Source organism: Seriola aureovittata, chromosome 17 (genome assembly GCF_021018895.1).
Source record: "Seriola aureovittata isolate HTS-2021-v1 ecotype China chromosome 17, ASM2101889v1, whole genome shotgun sequence".
NCBI classification, from domain to species: Eukaryota; Metazoa; Chordata; class Actinopteri; order Carangiformes; family Carangidae; genus Seriola; species Seriola aureovittata.
Window position 1 is genome coordinate 16545893 of NC_079380.1, and position 21910 is coordinate 16567802.

A 21910-nucleotide genomic window follows, 5' to 3' on the forward strand; every position below is an offset into this window, starting at 1 on the left:
AAGCAGTAAAAATTATATCACATGCCACAAGATAATACCAAACAAACAAACAAAGTAATCTGAAAATTTTAAATAAATGTGGCCAAAAATATTTCGTACTGCTCATATCAATGGAAAATCATTGACAGCAAATCACAATGAAATGATTAACAAATCATTTGAAAAGAGATATCACAGGAACTTAAGAATTTTTACTCTTCCTCTGCACTATGTAATGCATTCAAGTAATCAGGCCTGCAATATTACCATTTGTGATTGAAGTGTAATTTACTATAGTATAGTCCAACGTCCGGTGAATACTTTCAAAATAAAGTCACCAGACTGACGCATTTAGAAACTAAATAAGAGGGAAATATTGTGATATTAATCCAATTAATTGCTCTTGTGGTTAAAATCGTGGTCTTTTTACGCAACAATAGTAAAACTGGCTTTAAAGCAGGGTCAACCCAAGCCCTAGCGAGCTTCACAAAGAAAGTGTTGCGGAGTGAGCTGCTAGGAACCATTTGTATTCGAGTCCACGTTTCTTGACGACTATTTATACTAACGGAACAAGCATAGTGAGAGTGCGCGAACCGGTAAATCAGCGAAATTTGTTTGTTTGTTTGTTTGTGCGTATTCTCTAGATATATGCACGTCTATACAACCCGTGTTTTCGTGCCCCTGTGTTTTACATAAATGCACCGTGAGTTTGAAGCTTTGCTTTCCCAGTAACAGTTAGCAGGAGCCGTAAACTCCTGCTAAATGTGTAGCTACTGTTTATTTTAGCTGCAAGAGCTAAAGGTAACGGAACAAAAGTATCTTAACAAAAATGCCGCCCACTGGAAGTCTTATGTTGCGTTTACTGATGTGTTGTTATTTTAATGTTAATTAATTGCATTAGACAGGGTCTCACTGGTCATATAATGTTCTGCTAAAATGGATTAAATTTACTTTGTAATTCAGTTGTTAGCTAGCTTAGTGTCTCTAAGATAAACAAAAAGATACTTATCATTTAGCTCTTTAATTCACTTTTAACTGAGTTAAGCTTATTATTAACGTAACTTTTGTTTTTTAGTAGTGCATCCAATTAACCTGAAGCAGCTATTGATGTGGTGAGTAAATCCAGACATCGACGACCAACCATGACTTCGCTGGTAAGTTTTGATTTTACCCTACGGCAAAATCTAACTTTTTTCCTTGTTTCAAAGTGTATGGTAGCTGTGCATATCTTCGTATACGTAGACAATATTATTATTTACTTCAGCCTATCAGTATCACTGTCCTCTGATAAAGTTTAAAATACACCATGGTCTGATTGGTACTGTATATCCCTCAAAGTACATTACAGATGTCCTCTAAAAGAAAACCTGTGGATCTATTTGTCTTGCAGGGGAGCAGCAGTTCCTCAGCCACAGAATACACTGTGCGAGTTCCCAAGTGAGTAAGATGGACTGACATTCAGATATCCACAGAAAAGTGTCGGGATTAACTATGTCATGTGTCACCGCTTTGTATAATAAAAGTTGAAAAAGAAAAGCTAGAAGGAATAAGTAGTATGGAATTTGTGTTTTGCAGCCATTTGCAGTATAATATATAAAAAAAATTATAAGCTTAACTTATGTGTGTGGCATCTATAGGATGATGTGTTTATGCTGTAGGTGACAGTGAATGTAGGTGTTTGTCTGCTTTAAATTACTCATGATCTGGCAACTATTCCTGCAACCCTTTGTCTGTCCCACAGAAACACCAGCAAGAAGTACAACATCATGGCTTTCAATGCAGGAGACAGAGTCAGCTGTTCAACATGGACACAGGTGGGCTTCATATTAGCGTGTCTTTGCATAACAGATGAACTCCACTTGCCAAAAGGTTGGGAACAGGCTCAGTTCTGAGAGAAAAATGACCAGCTGTGTGGAAATATGAAAAAATATGAAGTCTAAGATGAATAACTTAAGTTAGCAGCCATGACTACCATCTTCCAGTTTAGCATGTCTTAACAACTCCCTCCCATTCCCTCTCCAGGCTCGTATGGAGCGAGACATGAGCGCTCGGCGGATATATGGTGAGGAAGAGACACAGGATGGTGCAGCTGGCAGTGAGTTTGGAAAAAAGCAGCGTGAGGAAGCACGGCGGAAGAAGTTCGGTATTGTGACACGTGAGTTCAAAGTGGAAGACCAGCCCTGGATTCTCAAGGTCAACGGCAAGGCCGGCAAGAGGTGAGGAGGCAACTTCTTTACACTCTGATTCAATCTGATTTACATAAAATCCATGTATTGGTTGAATGTGTGCTTTGTACTTTTTAAGTCAGTTCACAACACATACATTTGTATAAATAAAGAAATTATTATTTTGTTAAATTCTCTCTGAGACGTATTTGCAGGCCTTGATGGAGGATCACTACTGTTCGTTATACAGTCATTCTCTCCCTCTGTCTGTGTGCATGTTTGTGTCAGGTTCAAAGGTATAAAGAAGGGCGGTGTTACAGAAAATGCATCCTACTACATCTTTACACAGTGTCCTGATGGAGCTTTTGAGGCTTTCCCTGTCCATGGCTGGTACAACTTTACACCGCAGGCCAAGCACCGAACTCTCACTGCCGAGGAGGCTGAGGAGGAGTGGGGCAGGTGGGAAAGGGGGTAGCTGTTTGTAGAGGGGGGAAGTTTAGCTCACTGGTGTAGGTGTGTCAAAGTAGATGTCAAATATTTCCTGTCTTTTTTTTTTTTTTTTTTTTTTTTTTAACAGGAGGAACAAGGTGGTGAATCACTTCAGCATCATGCTTCAGAGGCGTCTTCGAGAGCAAGAGCGTGGTGATGATGACGAAGATGAGGCAGATAAATCGGGGAAGAAGAAAAAGAAGGGGGGTAGAGGAGGCGACCTGCGCATTCACGACCTGGACGATGACCTGGAGATGAGCAGCGATGACAGTGACAGCAGTGGGGGCGAAGGTAAGGACAAAGGAACTATATGGGACTGAAAACAGCCATGAGCTCATAGTAAAGCATCCAGTATTCATTTATTCTGCCATACCTGTCCACACCTTCCTTCTTTTTGTCATCATGTAATGTTTTTTTTTCACCAATGACTTGACACCTCTCTCTTAATGCACAGATGGAGAGAGCAAGACAAAAGCCAAGAAAGACACAGGAAAAGGAAAAGGAAAGAAGAAGAAGAAAAAGAATAATGAGAGCGAGGCCTTGGAAGACAGCGATGACGGTGACTACGAGGGTCTAGAGGTGGATTACATGTCAGATGAAAGCAGGTCAGATCCAGTGCGTTGTGACCCACAAACATTCCCTTTTTTGTGGACACTATATGTATGAGGTTTTGTTTGGTTGCGTTTCCTCTTTGATTACTATGTAATTTTCTAAATGCAGCTCAGACGAAGAGCCAGAAAAGGGGAAGCCCAGCAAAGGAGAGGACCTCCCTAAAGGTTAGACTGTCTGTGGTTGAACATTACTGATCTATTAAGACACTGCTGATTTCATGCATGTATAATATATATGATGAAACATCTTTATCAATGTTTGTCCTTCATAGGGATTGATGAGGCATCTGAAAGTGAAGAAGAGAGTGAGGAGGAGAAACAGAATGAGGAGGAAGCAAAAGAAGAGGAAGAAGAGGAGGAAGGAAAGAAAACCCCGGTCCAAATGGAGAAGAAGAAGAAAAAAGGTACACTCCTCATGGAGACAGATGGCAATTTGACAAGTACATGCTTGAAAGAGGTCCTAATAAACATGGTTAATTTTAAATGATAGTCCCTTCTGCTTGATTTTGAGTTGTATGGGTTTGTGTGTCACAGACAGCAGCGGAGAATCGGACAGCTCTGACGACAGTGACATCGAGGGAGAGACAGCTTCTGCTTTGTTCATGGTGGTTAGTGTGTGTGCGGCTGAATAAATGGATAGTGTATTTTATAGGCAGAATGTGCATTAGTATAAATTTGGTGTGATCACCTTTGACATGAAAAGTAAGAGGGTGATTAGTTTCAAATGGATGTGTTCAGTCACTGTGCAGCTAATTGGAGTTAGTTGCACTGTTCCGTTTTAGCAGCTAATTTATTTTGGTTGGGAGTGTGTGAATGGTTCTGTATTTACATGTGTGTGGTGTTTTCCTTTTTGTTCTAATCAAACATCACTGTGTTGCCCCCCGGCTCTCAGAAGAAGCGAACTCCTCCTAAACGTGGAGGTGGGCGTGGCTCTGCAGGCAGCTCCAGGACTGGCAGTCGTCCTGGGACACCATCCATAGACTCTGCCACCACCTCCAATACACTCCGTGCTGCTGCCAGCAAGCTAGAGCAAGGTGTGTGCTCATGTACCACTAATGCACACACCCATCCCAAAATTATAGTTGAACAAGACACAAGACAGATGTTTTTATGTTAAACTTTAAAAAGTCGCCATCAATAAAAACTTGGGGTCCCTCGTTTGTTTGTTTTTTCATTCCAACTAAATCTCTGTTTCCCACAGGTAAGAGACAGACTCAGGGTCCAGCCACTGACTCACCAGCTGCCAAAAGGCTGAAGATGGAGCCCAGCAGTCAGAGCCCTGTTCCCTCTGGGAAGAGCACACCTCAGCCTCCATCAGGAAAGTCCACCCCCAGCTCCAGGTACTTTGTTTTTTTATGTCTCTTTAAATATTAAGCTATTTATTTCTTCTGCGATTAATGTGAAACTGTAAAACGTATCACAGTTGACAAAGCTGACGCTGGCGTTTGTGAACAGAGTAAAAGCTGTGTTCTTTCCCATTCATCCGGCCCACAGTGATGTGCAGCTAACAGAGGAAGCGGTCCGACGCTACCTGATCCGTAAACCGATGACCACCAAAGACCTGCTGAAGAAGTTCCAGACCAAGCGCACAGGTTTGAGCAGTGAGCAGACTGTCAACGTGCTGGCACAGATCCTGAAGCGCCTCAATCCAGAGCGCAAGAATGTCAACGACAAAATGCACTTCTACCTCACTGAGTAACCAATGTAAGTGAGGGACGGAGTGACGGGGGTGGAGAAGGATGGGAAGGAGAGGGAAGGACTTTAAACGAACCTCTTCAGCTGAAACATTTTGGTGTTTTCCAAAACCATGACCTCTGGAAGAGAGGTTGTGTGTGTCTTTTTAATAAACAGCTTGTGTTGTGACATACCATGGGATCAGAGTTTGAAACGGTCTTCACAGGTGGCATTTATCTTATCAAAAAGTATTTTGTTAGGCATCTTGAATTTGTTTTTCATAGTCTCAAATCTCACATTAAACAGCAGAAACTGTGTTAATGTTGACTGACAAACAGCTCAGTCTTCGTATGATTTCTCTCAATGTGTGAACAGTTTAATTTAGAACTTGGCGAATGGAAAAAAAAAAATTCTTAGGTAAAGTTTTTCTAATAAAATGTAAAGTGTGCTTCTGTGCAAGGTTTCTCTCTTTGTACCTCATCCTTCATACACACTTAATGGCATGAAATGGTACTTTGAGTTCTTTTGTCCTGATTGCAACTTACTAAAACACTGTTTTGGCTTTAGTTAAATTATTACACAAACATTAGTGCATGGAAATATGAGAGTTTAATACATAAAAAGCATTTAACAAAGATTCTTCTCCTAAAAATATTAAAATATGACAAATTTAAAACCCTAATCAGTCATCTGATAATATGAAACTATTAAATCCTGAATTGAAAAACACATCTCCTGCATCCTCAAGGAGTTAAAATAATATATAAACTACATTCATTATTTGGGATGATGAGTCATTTGTTTCTATTATTATTTAATGATTAGATTATGGTCTTTATTTTGTCAGACTCTTTCTAAATCATTTCAAATGATGAAACGTTTCATTAAATAGTTCAAAGAATTGTAGCTTAAAAAAGACCCTTCCAATAATAGCTCCATGTGAAATTTCTTCGAAGAGATTAAAAACTGAAGAGGCTTCAATAGAGTGAAAAGTACACCGGAACCCCCAAAATAATATTAAGATAAAAAGATGCAGTGGTTCATTTTCAGGGCAGTACTTGGTCACTTCATGTCCGGGCAGTATCATAGTTGGTCATTAACCAGTCACAGGTCATCTTTATGGCTAGGAAGAGAGACAAAAGCAAAAACTGATTTCAGACACATTAAAATATTTATTTAAACCTCAATCAGTCTGTAAGTTGAGAAGCACTGACGTATCTCGCACCGAGGCTAACAATGAATTCTGACCTTCCTTAAGGGGAGTGAAGGTGAAGTCAGGAAGGTAGCGTCTTAGTTTGGAATTGCAGGCCGTCTTCTTCATCTGGCCATCGGATAGAGTGGTGTCAAACTGATATGAGGTGTCAAGGAGAAACCACATGGTAATTATGGTTATGGAATTCATTTGTAGTTTTTTTTTAAGAACAAAGATGGCTTTCTTTGCTCAATAAAGGGAAATTTGTACATAATCTTAGAAATAATCTTTTAAAATAGGAAATAAGATTCCTATTGATCTAAAAGTAATAACTGTGTATCCCAGGTTCACTGAAGCATCTCTGCATATATCATAATTAAACTGCTCTATATCGGTGTTGTTTGGGAAATGTCTGAAGGATACCTGTATTTTGCCTTTGAAGTCAAGAGCCTGTGCAATCATGTCCACAGCCTCTTTGATTGAGACCTCATCCTCTTCCCCCACTGAAACCAAATCAACAGTGAAAAATTCATGAATGAACAGTGCACAAACGGTCACAAATCTCTATATTTTGAAATAATAACTAACTTCCTGCATTGCCTTTGGTGTAAAACATAAGATACCTATAATAGGCACAAAAAGTATACAAGGGTGAACATGGCACTGCACTCACCAGAGACGATAATGGGGTCGATCTCTTCATATTCTCTGAGGACCCAAATAATTAAGCGGCCCACATCCTGAGAATAAACACAGACAACAGGATTTAGTCAGTGTAGACTCACACAGCCGGTTGTAGAACACAGATACTTTACCAGAGAATAGATGAACTGTCTTCTAGGAGCTCCAGAGCCACACACATTCACAGGAGTCCCTTCCTCTGTGAGAGACACCGGAGAAAACAGATTACCTGGTTATTGTCTGCGACGTGTGTGTTATTCATTGCTTGCAGTCCGTGTGTGAATCAAGGATTTGTGTGTGTGTGAATTAATCACTTTTGGCTTTGTATGTCTTGTTAATGAGCGCTGACAGCACATGGCCATTTTCTATGTTGAAGTTGTCATAGGGGCCAAACACGTTGGTCGGGATGACTGCGGTGTAACGATGTCCATACTGCTGAAAGTAGGCCCTGTCAACACACAGACACACACACACACACACACACAGATTGAGGACCAGACACAAGACGTGAAGCTTTAAAAGTCTTTTAGTGGCTGTTTTTTTTTTTTCTTTTGCCCAGCCAGATGTTACATGAACAGGCCTTTCACATATTCAAGTGGTCTGAAAAGAGAGCAGCGAATGTTATATGTGCACCTGGCTCATCTTTACGCATGTTTTCACAGAAGCGGTAACATGTGGACACAGCCACGCCTCAGTTTACCTGTTCTGAACATCAATCATCCTTTTAGCATGTGAGTACCCAAAGTTGGAGTCATGAGGTGGCCCATTGTGTATCTTGGGAGAGTGGAGAATCACAGTGAAGACAAAGTTAGACCAAAGCCCTTTGCCAAAGTGCTAACTGCTGTTCTTCATTTCATGGCTCTGAAGCAATATTGTGTCCTAATAATTACTGTCAGGGTTTGGTGTCATTTAGGGAAACAAATATTGAGAAGTGTGATGATCCCTTTTTAGGAAATTTGTGCCAATCATTGCCAGGTATTCTTGTGTCACAATTTGCCATTTATTTTTCTTAATTTACAATAAAACTACTTTTATTGGATTATATACATACAGCATGATCCCAAAACACCCGTAATCTCCCTTAACTTATCGTTGTTGGCTGTTACCCAAAAAAATAAAATCATATTTAGAGGAGCTACATTGGGTGAATAAAGGCTTTTAAAGGAGCTTACCATGGTCTCATCGATGGGGTATGTAGTTTTGTCAGGGAAGATACAACTGGACAGGCAAGACACAACCTTGGTAACACCCATGTCATGAGCTGTTTGTAGTACGTTGTCATTGATCTTGATGTTGTCCCTCTGTGAAGGAGTCAGACTGTCACTGACTGGCCATTGCAGTTAATAGACAATGTAGACATTTTGTGTAGACCTCACTTCTACAGTTGGGTCAAAATATATTTTCCTGCTACCGTTTATAATTTGCATTTGTTTGACAAGCGTGATATGGCAGCATTCTCTCACCAAGAATTGCAGGTTCTCTCTCATGTGTAAATAGAGTCCTCCCACTTTGGCAGCTAGGTGGATGACATGAGTGGGACGATACTTCTCGAACACAGCCCTGGTCTGTCCGACATCTCTGTTAATATTTTAGTACACTGTTTTAACGCATTTATTTCCACTTTTGATAAAAAAAAAAAAAAGGAAAATCATACAGGTTTGAAAAATCACTGTTTGTGTTCCTGTGCTTGAATGTTTGAGCTAGAGAAATGAATGAGGTACAGTACCTGTGAGCACAGCTGTTTATTCCCTATACTGGAGTTTTGATGTGTACAGTATACTACAGTAGAAGACTCACACACAGCAAACACATATAGTACATATAGCATCGTTCTACAATTGAGAAAATAATGAAAAGAAAAAAATTCAAAAGAAAAACCACTGAATTATAAGGTTTGTCCAAACCTTTGACTGGTACTGGTACATTAAAGAGAGTGTAGCTAAATAAGAGCATAGCTGATCATAATTTTTTCCCTTTTAGCAATTTATTGAATATAGCTGTTGTACAATTAGTTTGACTGTGCCATAATAGCTTTACAATGTAATGATGTTTCCTCCAGTGGGCGCAAAGCAAACACCCTGATCTCAGCATACTAAGCATGGGTTAGCAAGAGTGGTGATGTAGACTGAGATGTGGCAGCCAAATCATGCACCAGTGACAGGACATGAAAATTTGCTCCCTGGTGCCGGCATTGTTAGTGTTGTAACACAACAGCTGTAGATGTATTTGTTTAGACACATTCTGGTGAAAGAAACAACTTACACAAGATCTGCATCAGTAGAAGAGAGGAAGATCCATTGTTCTCCCTCATGTTTCCCACCTTCCTTTTGCACAACATGTTCAATGGCTTTACCAACCAACCCCGATCCACCAGTCACCAGGACACACATTGGCCCTGCGTTGATCTCTGACCCCATTTTCTATATATGAGCTGTTTTTTTAGAGAACTGAGAGAAGATAAAACAGAAAACAGGTATCGTGATCCCAATAAATGTGGTCCTCGTTCTATTGCTATGAACATGAAACATTAATGCATTATATTTGCATAAACCTAGATATCTTATTGCCATAAATAAGGACTCTCAGCTGAAGATAACATAAAAGTATCGCATTCCTAGTGCCGTCATGTTCCTTACCTGTGCGTTAGAGTGCTGCAGGACGTGTTGGTATCAGTGCACAGTGAAGAGTGTTTTTCTAATCCTGGACTTGTTAGGCAGGACTGCCAAGGCAGTTGCATGAGGTCAGTTACGACTCCTCCTATGCCTCTGTCTACCGATTCATAGAGAAAATGAGCAGCTCACGTCCACTGGTTGTTAAGTATTTTTGACTGTTGAAGTTATTAAACTTAAATAACCGGGGGTTTGGACTGTTGCACGAAACACCAGTGACATTTTCAGATTAAAGGTGACAGATTATTAAATTTTAAAGTTTGGATAAAGTAAATTCAAATAATAGTGGCTTGCAGCACTTATAGAAAATCTCCTATCTTGGATGGAAAAAAAAATCTTCCTATGGTATTTCCAAAGGTGATGCATTTCAGTGCATTTTGCCCATAGAGGATAAAGTTACACGCCTGACTAGAAATATAAAGGCCACTTTATGTGTAGGCAATGTCATAGCAGAAATGCTAACAGTATTCTATGTGGGAAACTTGGCCCGCCAAACATTTTAGGAGAATTATTCTATTGGATCGGTGAATGTAACTTTGTTTAATCACTTTACTGACCAAAGCCATATAAACTGTAAAAGCAACTAAAATACGCTGAAGAATTTCACTTTAGCTTACAGTACAGTTGTGTTTCAATATTTAGCAAAACGTCCTTGTTTATGTTGAAACTATGAAACCTGTATTTTACCTGTATCTTCAGGCTATGGGAAAGTAATTGCAGCTTAAGTTCTTATCACCATGTTCTTCTTATTACTTATTATATGTTTTAAAAAAAAAACACAATGTACACTACACTTTAAAGACAGTGGAGAGGTAATTGCTACAAAGATTTAAAAAATTGTATGTTTCTTATTTAATTTAATTTAATTTTACATTTCATTTACATGAAAACAAGTGTGTTGAATTAGTGTCTTCAGCCACTGAAAACAATATTGATAGTTTTATACTGCCTAATTCTTCCCTTAATACTTAATAATCATGTGTCACCTTTAATCGGAAAACTTCACATTTGCTTCATGCAATAGTCCACACACACACACACACACACCTAAAAACCGAAACATTGCTAGTATACACAGGAATGAAGTACCCATGGGTTAAGGGTAGGCAGTCCTGCCTAACAAGTTGTAGCGTACAAATCTGGACTCGCATCAGTCCCAAACCATTAAGTTAGTTCATTGTAGGACATGCAGAGTTACGGACCCACAATTGACTCTTTCCACCATCAAACTATCAGATTGATAGGAAACAGAGACAAAGGACCCTTCTCTCACAAACAGTCCATGCTTTTAGCATGTCAGAGAGACACAGAACCAGACCAAAGGTCAAAGGGTCAGCTCCAGAGGATCAATGAATGGACACCAGACAACTGGAGAACATAGGCAAAATCTCCAGTTTGTAACAATAAGACTTTGTCTAATGATATTTGATTGTTTCTTATATAAGACAAGTAACACCAAAATGTCTGATTATCACTAAGGTGTGAATCCTGGCCTCTCTGTGCCATGCACAGACACACACACCAACCTTCCCTTCCTCTGTCCCTCTCTAGATAAGAGTCATAAACTACAACCCACATTCCAATCGTGGGTAGTGACCAGCAGAACTCTCTTCACAGACACAGATCTCAGGAAGAATATATAATTGAATATCTAACTGTTTTGTAGCTCATGAGATGTTCCTATGTAATAGTTCAATCCCAAACTTCTATCCTATAGAATGTTTGAAATGTAACATGTAGACTTTAGAGAGTTTAATTCGCATCAACCCGCAAGAGACACCAGCAGAGACACATCAGCCTATGCACGACTGCAAAGAAGCCGACCAGAAATCAAGAGTGCCCGTAACAGAAAATCTCCTTGCAAACTCCACCAGAGCTGAGCCGCTGAGACACCGGCAGAATCCTTCATCGTGATAACGGCACACGTCCTCCAGGAGAATCCACCTAGATCCTGCGTCTCCAGGGTTACCACGGCAACCACAGCCACCTGGGTTCCAGCCAAGGGTCTCCAGCTACAGCGCAACTCACAGTAGGCCGGTCTTAACACTCTGCTCATGACTTGGTTGATGTCAAAATATAGTAATATTTAATCATCAAATCTGATTTGTAGATGTAGTATCATTAGCTGTATAGCCATAACATATTCTCTCCCACCATTGCCAACTCATCACACTGCTCATTTCATTATTATTTTCATCTTTATGATTATTACACCTTGCATTTACTCTGTAGATAGTAGTTTAGTTAATAAACTACTTTATTTACACCCAGCCATTGTCCTGTTGTGTTGTTTTGACGTAGAGACTGGAGATCCATTGAATCGAGAAGTCATGGCTTCTGATATGAGATTGATAAATTTATCAATGAAGCAATTCACTGTCGTCCTCCCCTGGTGCCCCATTTCAACGAGAGTAAATTCTAAATGATGGTGTTCACGCTACAAAGTCCAGGATTAGAAAAACACTCTTCACTGTCCACCGATGCCCCTCACTTCCTACGCACAGGTAAGGAACATGACAGCACTAGAAATGTGATACTTCTATGTTATCTTCAGCTGAGAGCCCTATTTTATATTTATGCAAATATAATGCATTAATGTTACATGTTACATCTCTCTCTGTTTTTGGTAACATCCAACAACCATAATTTAAGGGAGATTTATGGGTGTTTTGGGATCATGCTGTATGTATATAATCCCCCAAAAAATTTGTCTTATTGTAAATTAAGTGTATATAATAAACAGCAAATTGTGACACAAGAACACCTGGCAATGATTGGCACAAATTTCCTAAAAAGGGTGATCACACTTCTCAATATTTGTTTCCCTAAATGACACCAAACCCTGACAGTAATTTTTAGGACACAATATTGCTTCAGAGCCATGAAATGAAAAACAGCAGTTAGCACTTTGGCAAAGGGCTTTGGTCTAACTTTGTCTTCACTGTGATTCTCCACTCTCCCAAGATACACAATGGGCCACCTCATGACTCCAACTTTGGGTACTCACATGCTAAAAGGATGATTGATGTTCAGAACAGGTAAACTGAGGTGTGGCTGTGTCCACATGTTACCATTACTGTGAAAACGTGCGTAAAGATGAGCCAGGTGCACATATAACATTCGCTGCTCTCTTTTCAGCAGAGGTGGAAAAAGTACAAAAATATTGTATTCAAGTAAAAGTACCAATACTTTGATGAAATATTACTCAAGTAGAAGTAAAAGTACTCATCTGAAAATGTACTCAAGTAAAAGTAAAAAGTAGTTCATTTGAAATGTACTTTAAGTAAAAGTTACTTAGTTACTTTCTTTGTGTGGGGTGTGATGGTAGTAAAAATAGGACAAGGGGTCAGAAATCCAAAACTATTTTGTTTTTAATTAAAGAACAAGTGTAACAAATCTAAGTGCAAAAACAACAACTTCACAACAACTGAACTTCTTGTTCAGTTTAAGTAGCAACTTAAAGTTAGTTGTTTTGTAAAGTTAGTCACTGTTGGTTCTGGCCATTGGTTTACTGTCAATGGTTCTGGCGCGTATTTTTCCCCTGTAGGTTGAATTGTTATTTTTACTCAGTAACGGATAGGATTTATAAAGTAACTAAGTACAATACTTGAGTAAAAACGTACTCAAGTAAAATACAAAATACCGATTTTAAATTGTACTTAAAAAATACAAAATACACAAAAAAAGTATTCAATACAGTAACGTGAGTAAATGTATTTCGTTACTTTCCACCTCTGCTTTTCAGACCACTTGAATATGTGAAAGGCCTGTTCATGTAACGTCTGGCTGGGCAAAAGAAAAAAAAACAGCCACTAAAAGACTTTTAAAGCTTCACGTCTTGTGTCTGGTCCTCAATCTGTGTGTGTGTGTGTGTGTGTGTTGACAGGGCCTACTTTCAGCAGTATGGACATCGTTACACCGAATGGTCTGTGTATATACACAATTCTATACAAAAGTGGATGTATTGTACACTGCAGGCAGAAAATGGTCAGTATGTCTCTAGGACAAACAAATGAGCACTTATTTTCTAATTATTTGAACTCCTTGAGGATGCAGATGTGTTTTTTTTCTTCTTTCAATTCAGGATTTTAAAGTTTCATATCTGCAGATTGCTGATTAGGATTTCAAAATGCGTCATGTTTTCTTATATGAAGCATCTTTGTTAAATGCCTTTATGTATTAAAATCTCATATTTGCATACACTACCGTTTGTGAAATAATTTAATGAAAGCCAAAATAGTCTATAATTTGGGTTCTTTTGTCATGATTGAGACATACTGAAACACATTTTTTTCATGCCATAAAGTGTATATGAACGGTGAGGCACAAAGAGAGAAACAGAAAATAGCAGCACATTTCACATTGTTGATTAACCTGTTTGCAGGGGAAATCATACGGAGACTGAGCTGCTTGTCTGTAAACACTTACTGAAATTGTGTTCTGTTACAACAGATTCAATATGCTTAAGAAAATACTTGATGATAAATGCCACCTGTGAAGATTGTTTTAAACTCTGATCCTGTGGCATGTCGCAACACAAGCTGTTCATTAAAAAGACACACACAACCTCTCTTTCAGAGGTCATGGTTTCGGGAAAACATCAAAACGATTCACCTGAAGAGGTTCATTTTTAGTCCTTCCCTCTCTGTGCCCGGGAAGGATAAAGTTACACACTTGACTGGAATTATGAAGGCTTTCCTTCTTGTATTTATTAAAAAACCATCAGCAGATTCATATGCATTCAAGTTCACCTTTATTTTATTGCTTAAGTGTACTCGGAAATGCTTCACTAAGAGTCTCTGTATTATACAGAAGCAGAGGAGCGCTGTTTATTTAAATCAGCCATTGAGAGACTTTAAACCCACTCCAGTGAATGAAATCTGGTAATTATGGAATCATCAATTTCATTATAATCTCTGAAAAGATAACCACTGTGCAATACACATCATTGCCACTATCCTGGTTCTTTTAGACTTATTTAATACTCTAAATTATGACCCAGCAAGCTGGGCAATATTTCTCAATAGCACAGTCTAGAGAGTGTCACAACTACAATAAATGTCCTGGACACTTTGCCGTAGATGTATATACATAATAATGTTATATTAACCAAAAAACACAGGGGATATCAGCTTTAATATCTTAATGGAGATCACTGACACAATCCTTTAAATTCATATGATGTTCCGTTAGTATCCAAGCTGAGTGAATGTGGGCATTAGCCTGGAAGGTTCCGACAGATGACGGAGATACGACGCTGTCGGGGCACTCTCTGTCCACTGAACACAGACTCCTCATTTTTCAGGATCTCATGAGTGAAGTTATATCGGGCCTGGTCTCTGTACAGATGTCAAGAGAACAGGATGAAACATATTACTGCACTGTTTAAAGATAGATGTTGGGTATCCTGCAGAGTATGATACAACTACCGCACACTCCATGTTTACAGTAGGCCTACGCCAGACATTTTCAGACATTCATCCCTGTTAGTCAGCAGGAGCTCAAATAGTTCATATTTAAACAATATCAAATATATTATTTAAACCAAATGCAGCATGCAGTATACTCAACCTCAATATGTAGAGGGAGCGTCGGGGCAACAGAAGGTCCAGCCATTCGTTGCTGGCATCTTCCTTCACCAAACGCATGATACTGTCCGACAGAAGACTCAACCCAGCGATAGTGCTGCCACAAAACTGAAAAATTACAAGACGGAAACAGACAAAAATCGCAGTGAGAACACAGCTGGGATAACAGCACATTCCACATAAAAGGTTTTTGCAAGGTTATGGTGCTAAGTATATTGTCCATCTTGTATAATGTCGTCTTTCATGTCTGGAAATGATGCATTAGAAGTGTCTTTCCTGAAGCTACTGTATGCAGCACTGTGCATAAAGAGAAAGAAAAGAGAAAACCTACCTTGACGCTGTCGATGTGAGGCTTGATGTAGCCAGTCTTGTCCAAATCTAAAATGTGCACAGGCCCGAGGAGTGGACTACCCTCCGGAAACGCTACAGATCGGACACGGTTCAAGACCTCCTCACATGCTGCCCCCCACCTCACACGCTCAGTCTCTCGGTACCCGTGAATAGCCTAAATGTGGGTAAGTGAACAAAGCACAAATAAAGTCAGATGTTGTCACTGTCGCTTCAAATACATTCATGCTCTAACTATGCAGTAAGTGCCTTGAGAAATAATGGTGTGCACAAGTTCTTACAATGTAGTATTTAAAGACCAACATTTTGACAGGCTGCCCTTGGTAAACAATTAGTTTGTCAAGAGTGTGCGCCTATAGTTAGTGTCCTAAATATAGGGTCAAAACAGGTTTGGTGAAATGATTTTCATAAATAACCTCACAGCCTGTGAAAACATGTGCATAAGATTTTCAAGTACATAAATATCTATAAGTTTTCATTTATTTTTAAATTCTCACTTAATTTAGGATTTTGTGAGGTGTTGTCTATGTCAAATTATTCTTGCTGCCTATCATGGCAAGGGCACTCTTGAAAGAAGAGACTTTTTTTCATTTTAAATCACATTTACCTTGGAAATATCTTCTTGTATGATACATTGTACTGGCAGGTGTAAATTCCGTTGGTGGATAGCGTAATGACAAGCCTTAGAAATTGCTTAAGTGGTCTTTAAACTATTCGTAACAGCATCCTAGCCATTCCTCATTCTGCTAAATTAATTGTAAAATCAGTAACAGGTGCGTGTCTCAAGTTTGTCCCTGCAACTCCACGTGCACCTTCAGTATGTAAACATGCGAGAAATTTGTCCAGACCCGTTTTAACTTTGGAGCCTGAGCTAATGAACATGACTTACATCGTCCCAGTGGTCAAATTCGTAGCGTTTCTTCTTTAGGCCTGGCTCCAGCTCTCGTAGCAGAACCCCCTCCTCTTCCTCGGTGATGAAGGCCGTCCTCACCTCTACCTGTGAGCCAAGTCTCTGCACCAACTCCCGACTGGACCCCAAGATCAGAGCGTCATCTCGAAGAGGTGAGAGGCCGCTGCTAGCACAGGAGCTCAGACAACGCGGGCGACTGGTGTAAACGGGTGGTTTGTGGATTCGTTTAAACACTACCAGCAACGGTCTCATCCTCCTGTCTGAAATATAATTAGTCAACCTCGCTACACAGTCTTATTTATCTTTTGCTGCGTTTTGGTCCTGTTCGGAGAAGTCAAACGCTTGTGAAAGACGCCATGTTGAATGACGCAATGCATTGTGGGGGGTGTAGTCCTTCAGCAATATAACATAAATCATGAGGACTAGATTTTTTTTTTCGAATTGTGTGACTGAGAAATAAAAGTATTTCTTCTAAGGGAAACACAAACCAGTTCTAGTCATTGACAGAGTGGTTGATCTATCAGTATATTAATCAAAAAATAAAGCCTCAAAAATCAGTCATGGCCAATGTCAACTTGCCTTTTTAACTCCACTAGAAGGCGCTAATTTAAAATCTTCACATGTAATTGGTAGTTTTTCTTCTGTTTTACAGATAAGATGAATTACATATCCCTTGATGTGTGTATGTACAATTTTAAAGATATAAAAGAAAAAGAATAAACAGAACAGAAGTGTAGATGTTTTTGGTTAAAATGCACATGCTTTACTTTTATTGAGGATTGCATGATGATAACCGGATCTCTCTGGTTATATATTTACTTCTCTACCTCACCCTAAACTAAGTCCTAAGTCTTTGTTTAGTTTTGTTTTAGTTTCTTCTCATTTTTCTTCAGTATAGTCCCAACACAATTTGCATTTTTAGATTTTTGTATGAAGGCCCTGGTTTACTCTTGTTAGCTTTGGTAAGAAATAGAAAGAGTTTGATTCTCTACAATTCATGTAGACATGTCGACATGTTGATAATAATATTATTAACATGCCTGATATTACCATAATATCATATGATAATAATGGTCCTTAACTGTGAAATCAACAGAAGAAGACGACAATGGACAGATTATAACTACCATAAATAACTCTTTGTTCTATTTTTGTCCAACAGCCTTGCATCAGAATGTGAATATATTCTTGTTATGTGTTATGTTCCAGGCCTGCATGCCATGCCAGGCCACAAAAGAAGCTTTCTGAGTGCAAGCCGTCTCTCTGCTCTATTGCTCTCATCGCTTTGGGATATGAACACACAAGGGGGAGTATGGCAACTCGGAGTAAAGAGAGTGGATACAGATCTTGCAGTTCTTCACCGTGAACACTGGAGAGCAGTGAACACCCATGATTGTGAATGCATTCAGGTTAGTTGTCCACTCCACCTGTGTCAAAAGCTGGTCAGTACTGTCAAAATAAAACACTCAGAGAGGAAGTAGTGTTTCTAATACGTTATGTAGGTGGAAAAAAAACTCACAAAGGCCTTATTTCTTGCAGGGCTGGTTTTAGGGATGCATTACATGGTAGTAGTGTTTTATTATAAAGTGTATGGTATAGCAACTGGATTTTGTAACTTCATTAAGTTAATATAACATATAACATGATAAACATGATCAGACAGAAGAGAGAAATAGAGACACATTATTGTAGAAGTTAATAGATTAGGAAATATTTACCTTTGGGGGGAAAAAAAATCTTAGAACATGTATCTATAAAGTATTAAGAGAAAAATATTATTATTAATAAAATTAGTGAAAGAAATAGAGAACAGAGAGACACAGATACACAATAAAATGATCAAATATATAAAATACTATACAATATTCTTAATTTTCCTTTTCTTTATGTGCATTCATGAAAGGAGGGAGACGGTTGGTAGGATTGGGAAAAAAATGGAGTATGAAAAAAGAAAAAGGAGAAGAGTTCTGAGAGCAGATAAAGTGGTGACTTCATTCTCACTAGAGATTCCCCCCGAAAAAATTGTTGTCCTACTTACCACTAAGCACAGGTTACCACTCTCTCTCTCTCTCTCTCTCTCTCTCTCTCCTCTCTCTCTCTCTCTCTGTCTCTCCTGTTCCCTCTTTTGCTTGCATCTTAGGTGAACCCTTTTTTTGTGAAATGTTGGTATACAAGGAAAGTGACACATGTCTTTCACCATCATGAGAAATCTGTGAAACTTAGTCTGAGGTTTAAATCCTGTGTCAGACAGATGAGATGTGAAAAGGGTAACTGTCAGCGAATGATAAACAGATGGAGAAAGCTGATTTTGCATTTGCAGGACCAGCTGTGTTACCCTACTTAAAACTAGGTGAATAATTCTTGATGTTTAAAAATGCATAGTGCATACTTCAGCTGAAAACTTCTTAGTTGTGTGTTTCTGTGTAATTCACTGTGGTCTATCCACCATATTCACAGACGCGTAGGCAAATTGTGCTCAGGATAAACATGAATGCGAGCCTCAACATATAACATATACATTCAAACACAGCCACTGTATATACAGTATACAAGGATTATTAGTGCCTCCCTCTGTGAGCCTGCTGTTGGTCTCGGTCAGTGAGCATCCACAATAAAAACTAACACACACTCCCCCTCCTCCAACACACACACACACACACATACACACACAACTGATGTGATGCCCATTTCATTGTTGGATGCCATGGTGCTGCCCCCAGCATTGCATTCATCCAGCCATGATGAGTGTTTTGGGCTCATATTCTAATTCCCAGTTGGTGCGCTCATTTAAAGCTTCCATGATTCACTGCATTATCATCGGTCAGCTTGTCCTGGAGGCATCATTATGCCTTCTGTTGAATCATGCAATTAAACTGAAAGTCACCAGAAAAATACTTGGCAGTGGTCAGTTCGGAAGGAACACGTGTGGAACCTGTCTGCCTTTACTAGCGCAAAGATAAGCACCATACAGTGAGAATATGATAGGATAAGATTTTTACACATCATGGAAAAGGACTGCAATAGGACAGAGTGGTTATTGTTGGAGAGCTTTGGTAGGATAAGTGCAAATACCTTAACACTGGAGCACAGAGAGAATATTTTGGTTTTAACATAAAGGATAATAATTTATTTGTAATACTGAGGGAATGGGTGCATATGCTCTATCCATTCATGACAATTATCCTATTATCATTTAAAGCTTGTGTCAGTTGTGGTATACTGTATATGCCATAAAACCATCTAGACTGCCTCTTAGTTAAACCTTAGTTACATGTCGTTTTAACTCCAGCATCTGACCCACTTTACTATGGCTGGGCACTTGAGTCTTCACCTCCCTTACTTTTCACTCTGGTTATGTAAAGATATATGTTTCTGCAATGGCAAAATAGCATTTTTGACCCAGACTGTATATTTTATCATTAACAGATGTTTGGCTATCAGCCACAATCACCCACTTTGTTGTGTGTATGTGTGGACCAGTCTTGCAGAGGTTCACATGTAAGTCTACATCGGGTCTGTGGAGGACCGAGTTCAGCAGGGGCGGAGTGCTCTACATGCATCCAGCCATTGAATTATTCAGCCTTATGAATCATTGAGTCACAAAACTCCTTTTTAGGTCCTCGCCTCAGAGCTCCAGCCTCACAGCTACCCACTATTTGAACATCTGACAGAGAAAGAAAAACAACAGAGAACAATCTTGACACTTTTAAACTCTAGAGATGGGGAATAATTGTTTTTAAGCATGTTAGAAATCTGCAGTGGAGACCATGGTTCCACCATATTTAAACATTTATTTAAATTTACACAACATAAACGTATCTGAGTCTTAACATACATATACTTAAGCTTATGGGTTTGTGGCGAATAATCCTCAGTCCTGTTGGGATCATTCATTTGATTGCTGCCCCCTTTTCAATATAGTCCTCAAAGGTTTAATGACTTTCTCCATCTAGCTGTGCTGAATCATGACCTTAATTTTAGAGGATGTGGTTGGCATCACTATCTGCTTCCTCACAGATTTCAGCATCCACAGAATATTTACCTGAAGGGAATTACACATTATTTCTGAAATATACCAATAATCTACATACTGCATGTTTTATCAGAAAGCAATAGCATTATCACAGGATTTTAGGATTTTATTGTATCATGAAGGGATCACTGGCTCAGAGAGCAAAGGCTTAGAACTTGATGGATTCAAAGTCGTCATGTCATGGAAGCAGATACTAACAGATCAAACATGTCGTCCCTCCTACCCTTCTTCTCAAACCCATTATCAACTTGAACACCTTATGAATTTGTATACTCAAGTGTGGGTGATTTCTTATATTTGTACACCCCTATCTTAAACAAACTGTTCCCTTTGTATCAAAGGAAGCAGAGGGGTGTGGTTTCAGTAATTGTCAAATGCAATGTCGTTTACATGCACTCAGAAAGACATGCGCTGCTGTAGGACAAAGATGGGCTATCATGATGCATTATTTTCTCAGCCAAATACACTATATGTATACCATGTTTATCATGTATCTGTGTCTCTTCCATAGAGACAGTGTATGTGTTCTTGTGAGGTAACAATGTTTTATGCATGGATGGCCTTGGAGCTGCTGCTCTTCAGTGCTTCTTGTGCTGGCTGTGTGGAATAACAGGTTTGGACAGAAGGCTGCTGCTCCTCAAAGGCTCCAGCTCTGAAGGGCAATAGATAATTTCACAGATCATCACTCCCAAGTGTAAACACACACATTTGCAAACACACACATACACAAGATATAGCAGCCTATAAAACTAAAAGACAATTTTTCAAAAGCAAAAACCAAATAAATTTCATGTGCTTGCTGTATGTAGGATTTTTTTAGACAGCTGAGGTGAGACAGTTTGTAACAAACTCCAGAGTCTTAACATTTTAACACACCCATTGTAATATGTGCAACATCATTCAAATGTAAAACAGCTATAGATTGGCAAACAGCTGAACTGAGACACATGAGAACAGATCTAGAGTTAAAACATCAAACTTAAATTTTTGGTGTTACTATCCATGTACTAGATGTTGTGTAGTGTTAAGACACTGATATGTCCCGTTGAGGCGCTCTCCTTGGTCCTGACATGCTGTGACAGTATATTCTTGCTAACGTTGTGGTGCTGTCCATGTTCCTGATGATAGTAAGGTTAACAGCATGGCACAATTCCATGCCCCAGGCTGCATGCTTCTCTGATGTCAGTGGAATCTCTGATATGATCACATCAGGGGTGGAAATGAATTATCATGATTTTATTAGGGAGTTAATGTGGCAGCAGTTCTGTTCTTGGGACAAATTCCCTGGCATTGTGATGATGAGCAGACTGTTGTATTTATTTCAGTGACTATCTATCTATTCCAGTGACTATCTATCTATCTATCTATCTATCTATCTATCTATCTATCTATCTATCTATCTATCTATCTATCTATCTATCTAGTTCTCTCTTTCTCTTTAGTTATGATTGGGAATTAAATTTTGTATTCTTGCATGTCCTTGTGGTGGGGTCAGCCTCAGTCTCACAGCCGGAAGCCTTGCTTAAGTGGACACAAAGAAAAACGATCCCTTTCTGACATATCGGATAGAC

The 21910-nt window shown here is 39.1% G+C and overlaps 3 protein-coding genes across 6 annotated transcripts; 1 reads left to right on the forward strand and 2 right to left on the reverse strand.

The window, feature by feature from the left end:
• Positions 1-455: 455 nt before the first annotated feature.
• gtf2f1 (general transcription factor IIF, polypeptide 1) lies at positions 456-5366 on the forward strand. Of its 4 annotated transcripts, none has more exons than XM_056402487.1 (14): positions 456-575; positions 1055-1133; positions 1370-1416; positions 1721-1793; positions 2002-2195; positions 2433-2603; positions 2722-2924; positions 3088-3238; positions 3354-3409; positions 3517-3648; positions 3779-3849; positions 4137-4278; positions 4446-4584; positions 4739-5366. In XM_056402487.1, exons 2-14 carry the CDS (start codon positions 1122-1124, stop codon positions 4941-4943), a joined length of 1596 nt encoding a protein of 531 aa, XP_056258462.1. In that variant the 5' UTR covers positions 456-575; positions 1055-1121; the 3' UTR covers positions 4944-5366. The 4 variants fall into 4 exon arrangements, with proteins under 4 accessions (XP_056258462.1, XP_056258461.1, XP_056258465.1 ...); XM_056402486.1 differs by having other exon boundaries at positions 543-682; XM_056402490.1 differs by having other exon boundaries at positions 549-682; positions 1058-1133.
• A 346-nt stretch (positions 5367-5712) lies between these two features.
• LOC130185814 (GDP-L-fucose synthase-like) lies at positions 5713-9208 on the reverse strand. The gene is made up of 10 exons (XM_056402492.1): positions 9054-9208; positions 8255-8369; positions 7964-8092; positions 7492-7565; positions 7106-7239; positions 6926-6990; positions 6784-6850; positions 6534-6613; positions 6167-6266; positions 5713-6041 (listed from the first exon to the last, which is right to left on the reverse strand). Exons 1-10 carry the CDS (start codon positions 9206-9208, stop codon positions 5986-5988), a joined length of 975 nt encoding a protein of 324 aa, XP_056258467.1. The 3' UTR covers positions 5713-5985.
• Positions 9209-14196: 4988 nt separating this feature from the next.
• Positions 14197-16668, reverse strand: alkbh7 (alkB homolog 7). The gene is made up of 4 exons (XM_056401501.1): positions 16286-16668; positions 15380-15553; positions 15032-15156; positions 14197-14799 (listed from the first exon to the last, which is right to left on the reverse strand). The coding sequence occupies exons 1-4, from the start codon at positions 16556-16558 to the stop codon at positions 14679-14681; spliced, it is 693 nt and encodes a 230-aa protein (XP_056257476.1). The 5' UTR covers positions 16559-16668; the 3' UTR covers positions 14197-14678.
• Positions 16669-21910: the final 5242 nt, after the last annotated feature.

Coding starts and splice junctions, on each gene's coding strand:
- LOC130185814 (XM_056402492.1), bottom strand. CDS start 9,208: ATGGGGTCAGAGATCAACGCAGGGCCAATGTGTGTCCTGGTGACTGGT. Junction 6,851..6,925: donor GACAGTTCATCTATTCTCTG/GTAAAGTATCTG, acceptor GTTTATTCTCAG/GATGTGGGCCGCTTAATTAT. Junction 6,042..6,166: donor CTTCACTCCCCTTAAGGAAG/GTCAGAATTCAT, acceptor CTCTCTTCCTAG/CCATAAAGATGACCTGTGAC.
- alkbh7 (XM_056401501.1), bottom strand. CDS start 16,558: ATGAGACCGTTGCTGGTAGTGTTTAAACGAATCCACAAACCACCCGTT. Junction 15,157..15,379: donor CTCACATCGACAGCGTCAAG/GTAGGTTTTCTC, acceptor GTAATTTTTCAG/TTTTGTGGCAGCACTATCGC. Junction 14,800..15,031: donor CGCTCCCTCTACATATTGAG/GTTGAGTATACT, acceptor ACATCTGTACAG/AGACCAGGCCCGATATAACT.
- gtf2f1 (XM_056402487.1), top strand. Junction 2,196..2,432: donor AACGGCAAGGCCGGCAAGAG/GTGAGGAGGCAA, acceptor TGTTTGTGTCAG/GTTCAAAGGTATAAAGAAGG. Junction 3,410..3,516: donor AGGAGAGGACCTCCCTAAAG/GTTAGACTGTCT, acceptor TGTCCTTCATAG/GGATTGATGAGGCATCTGAA.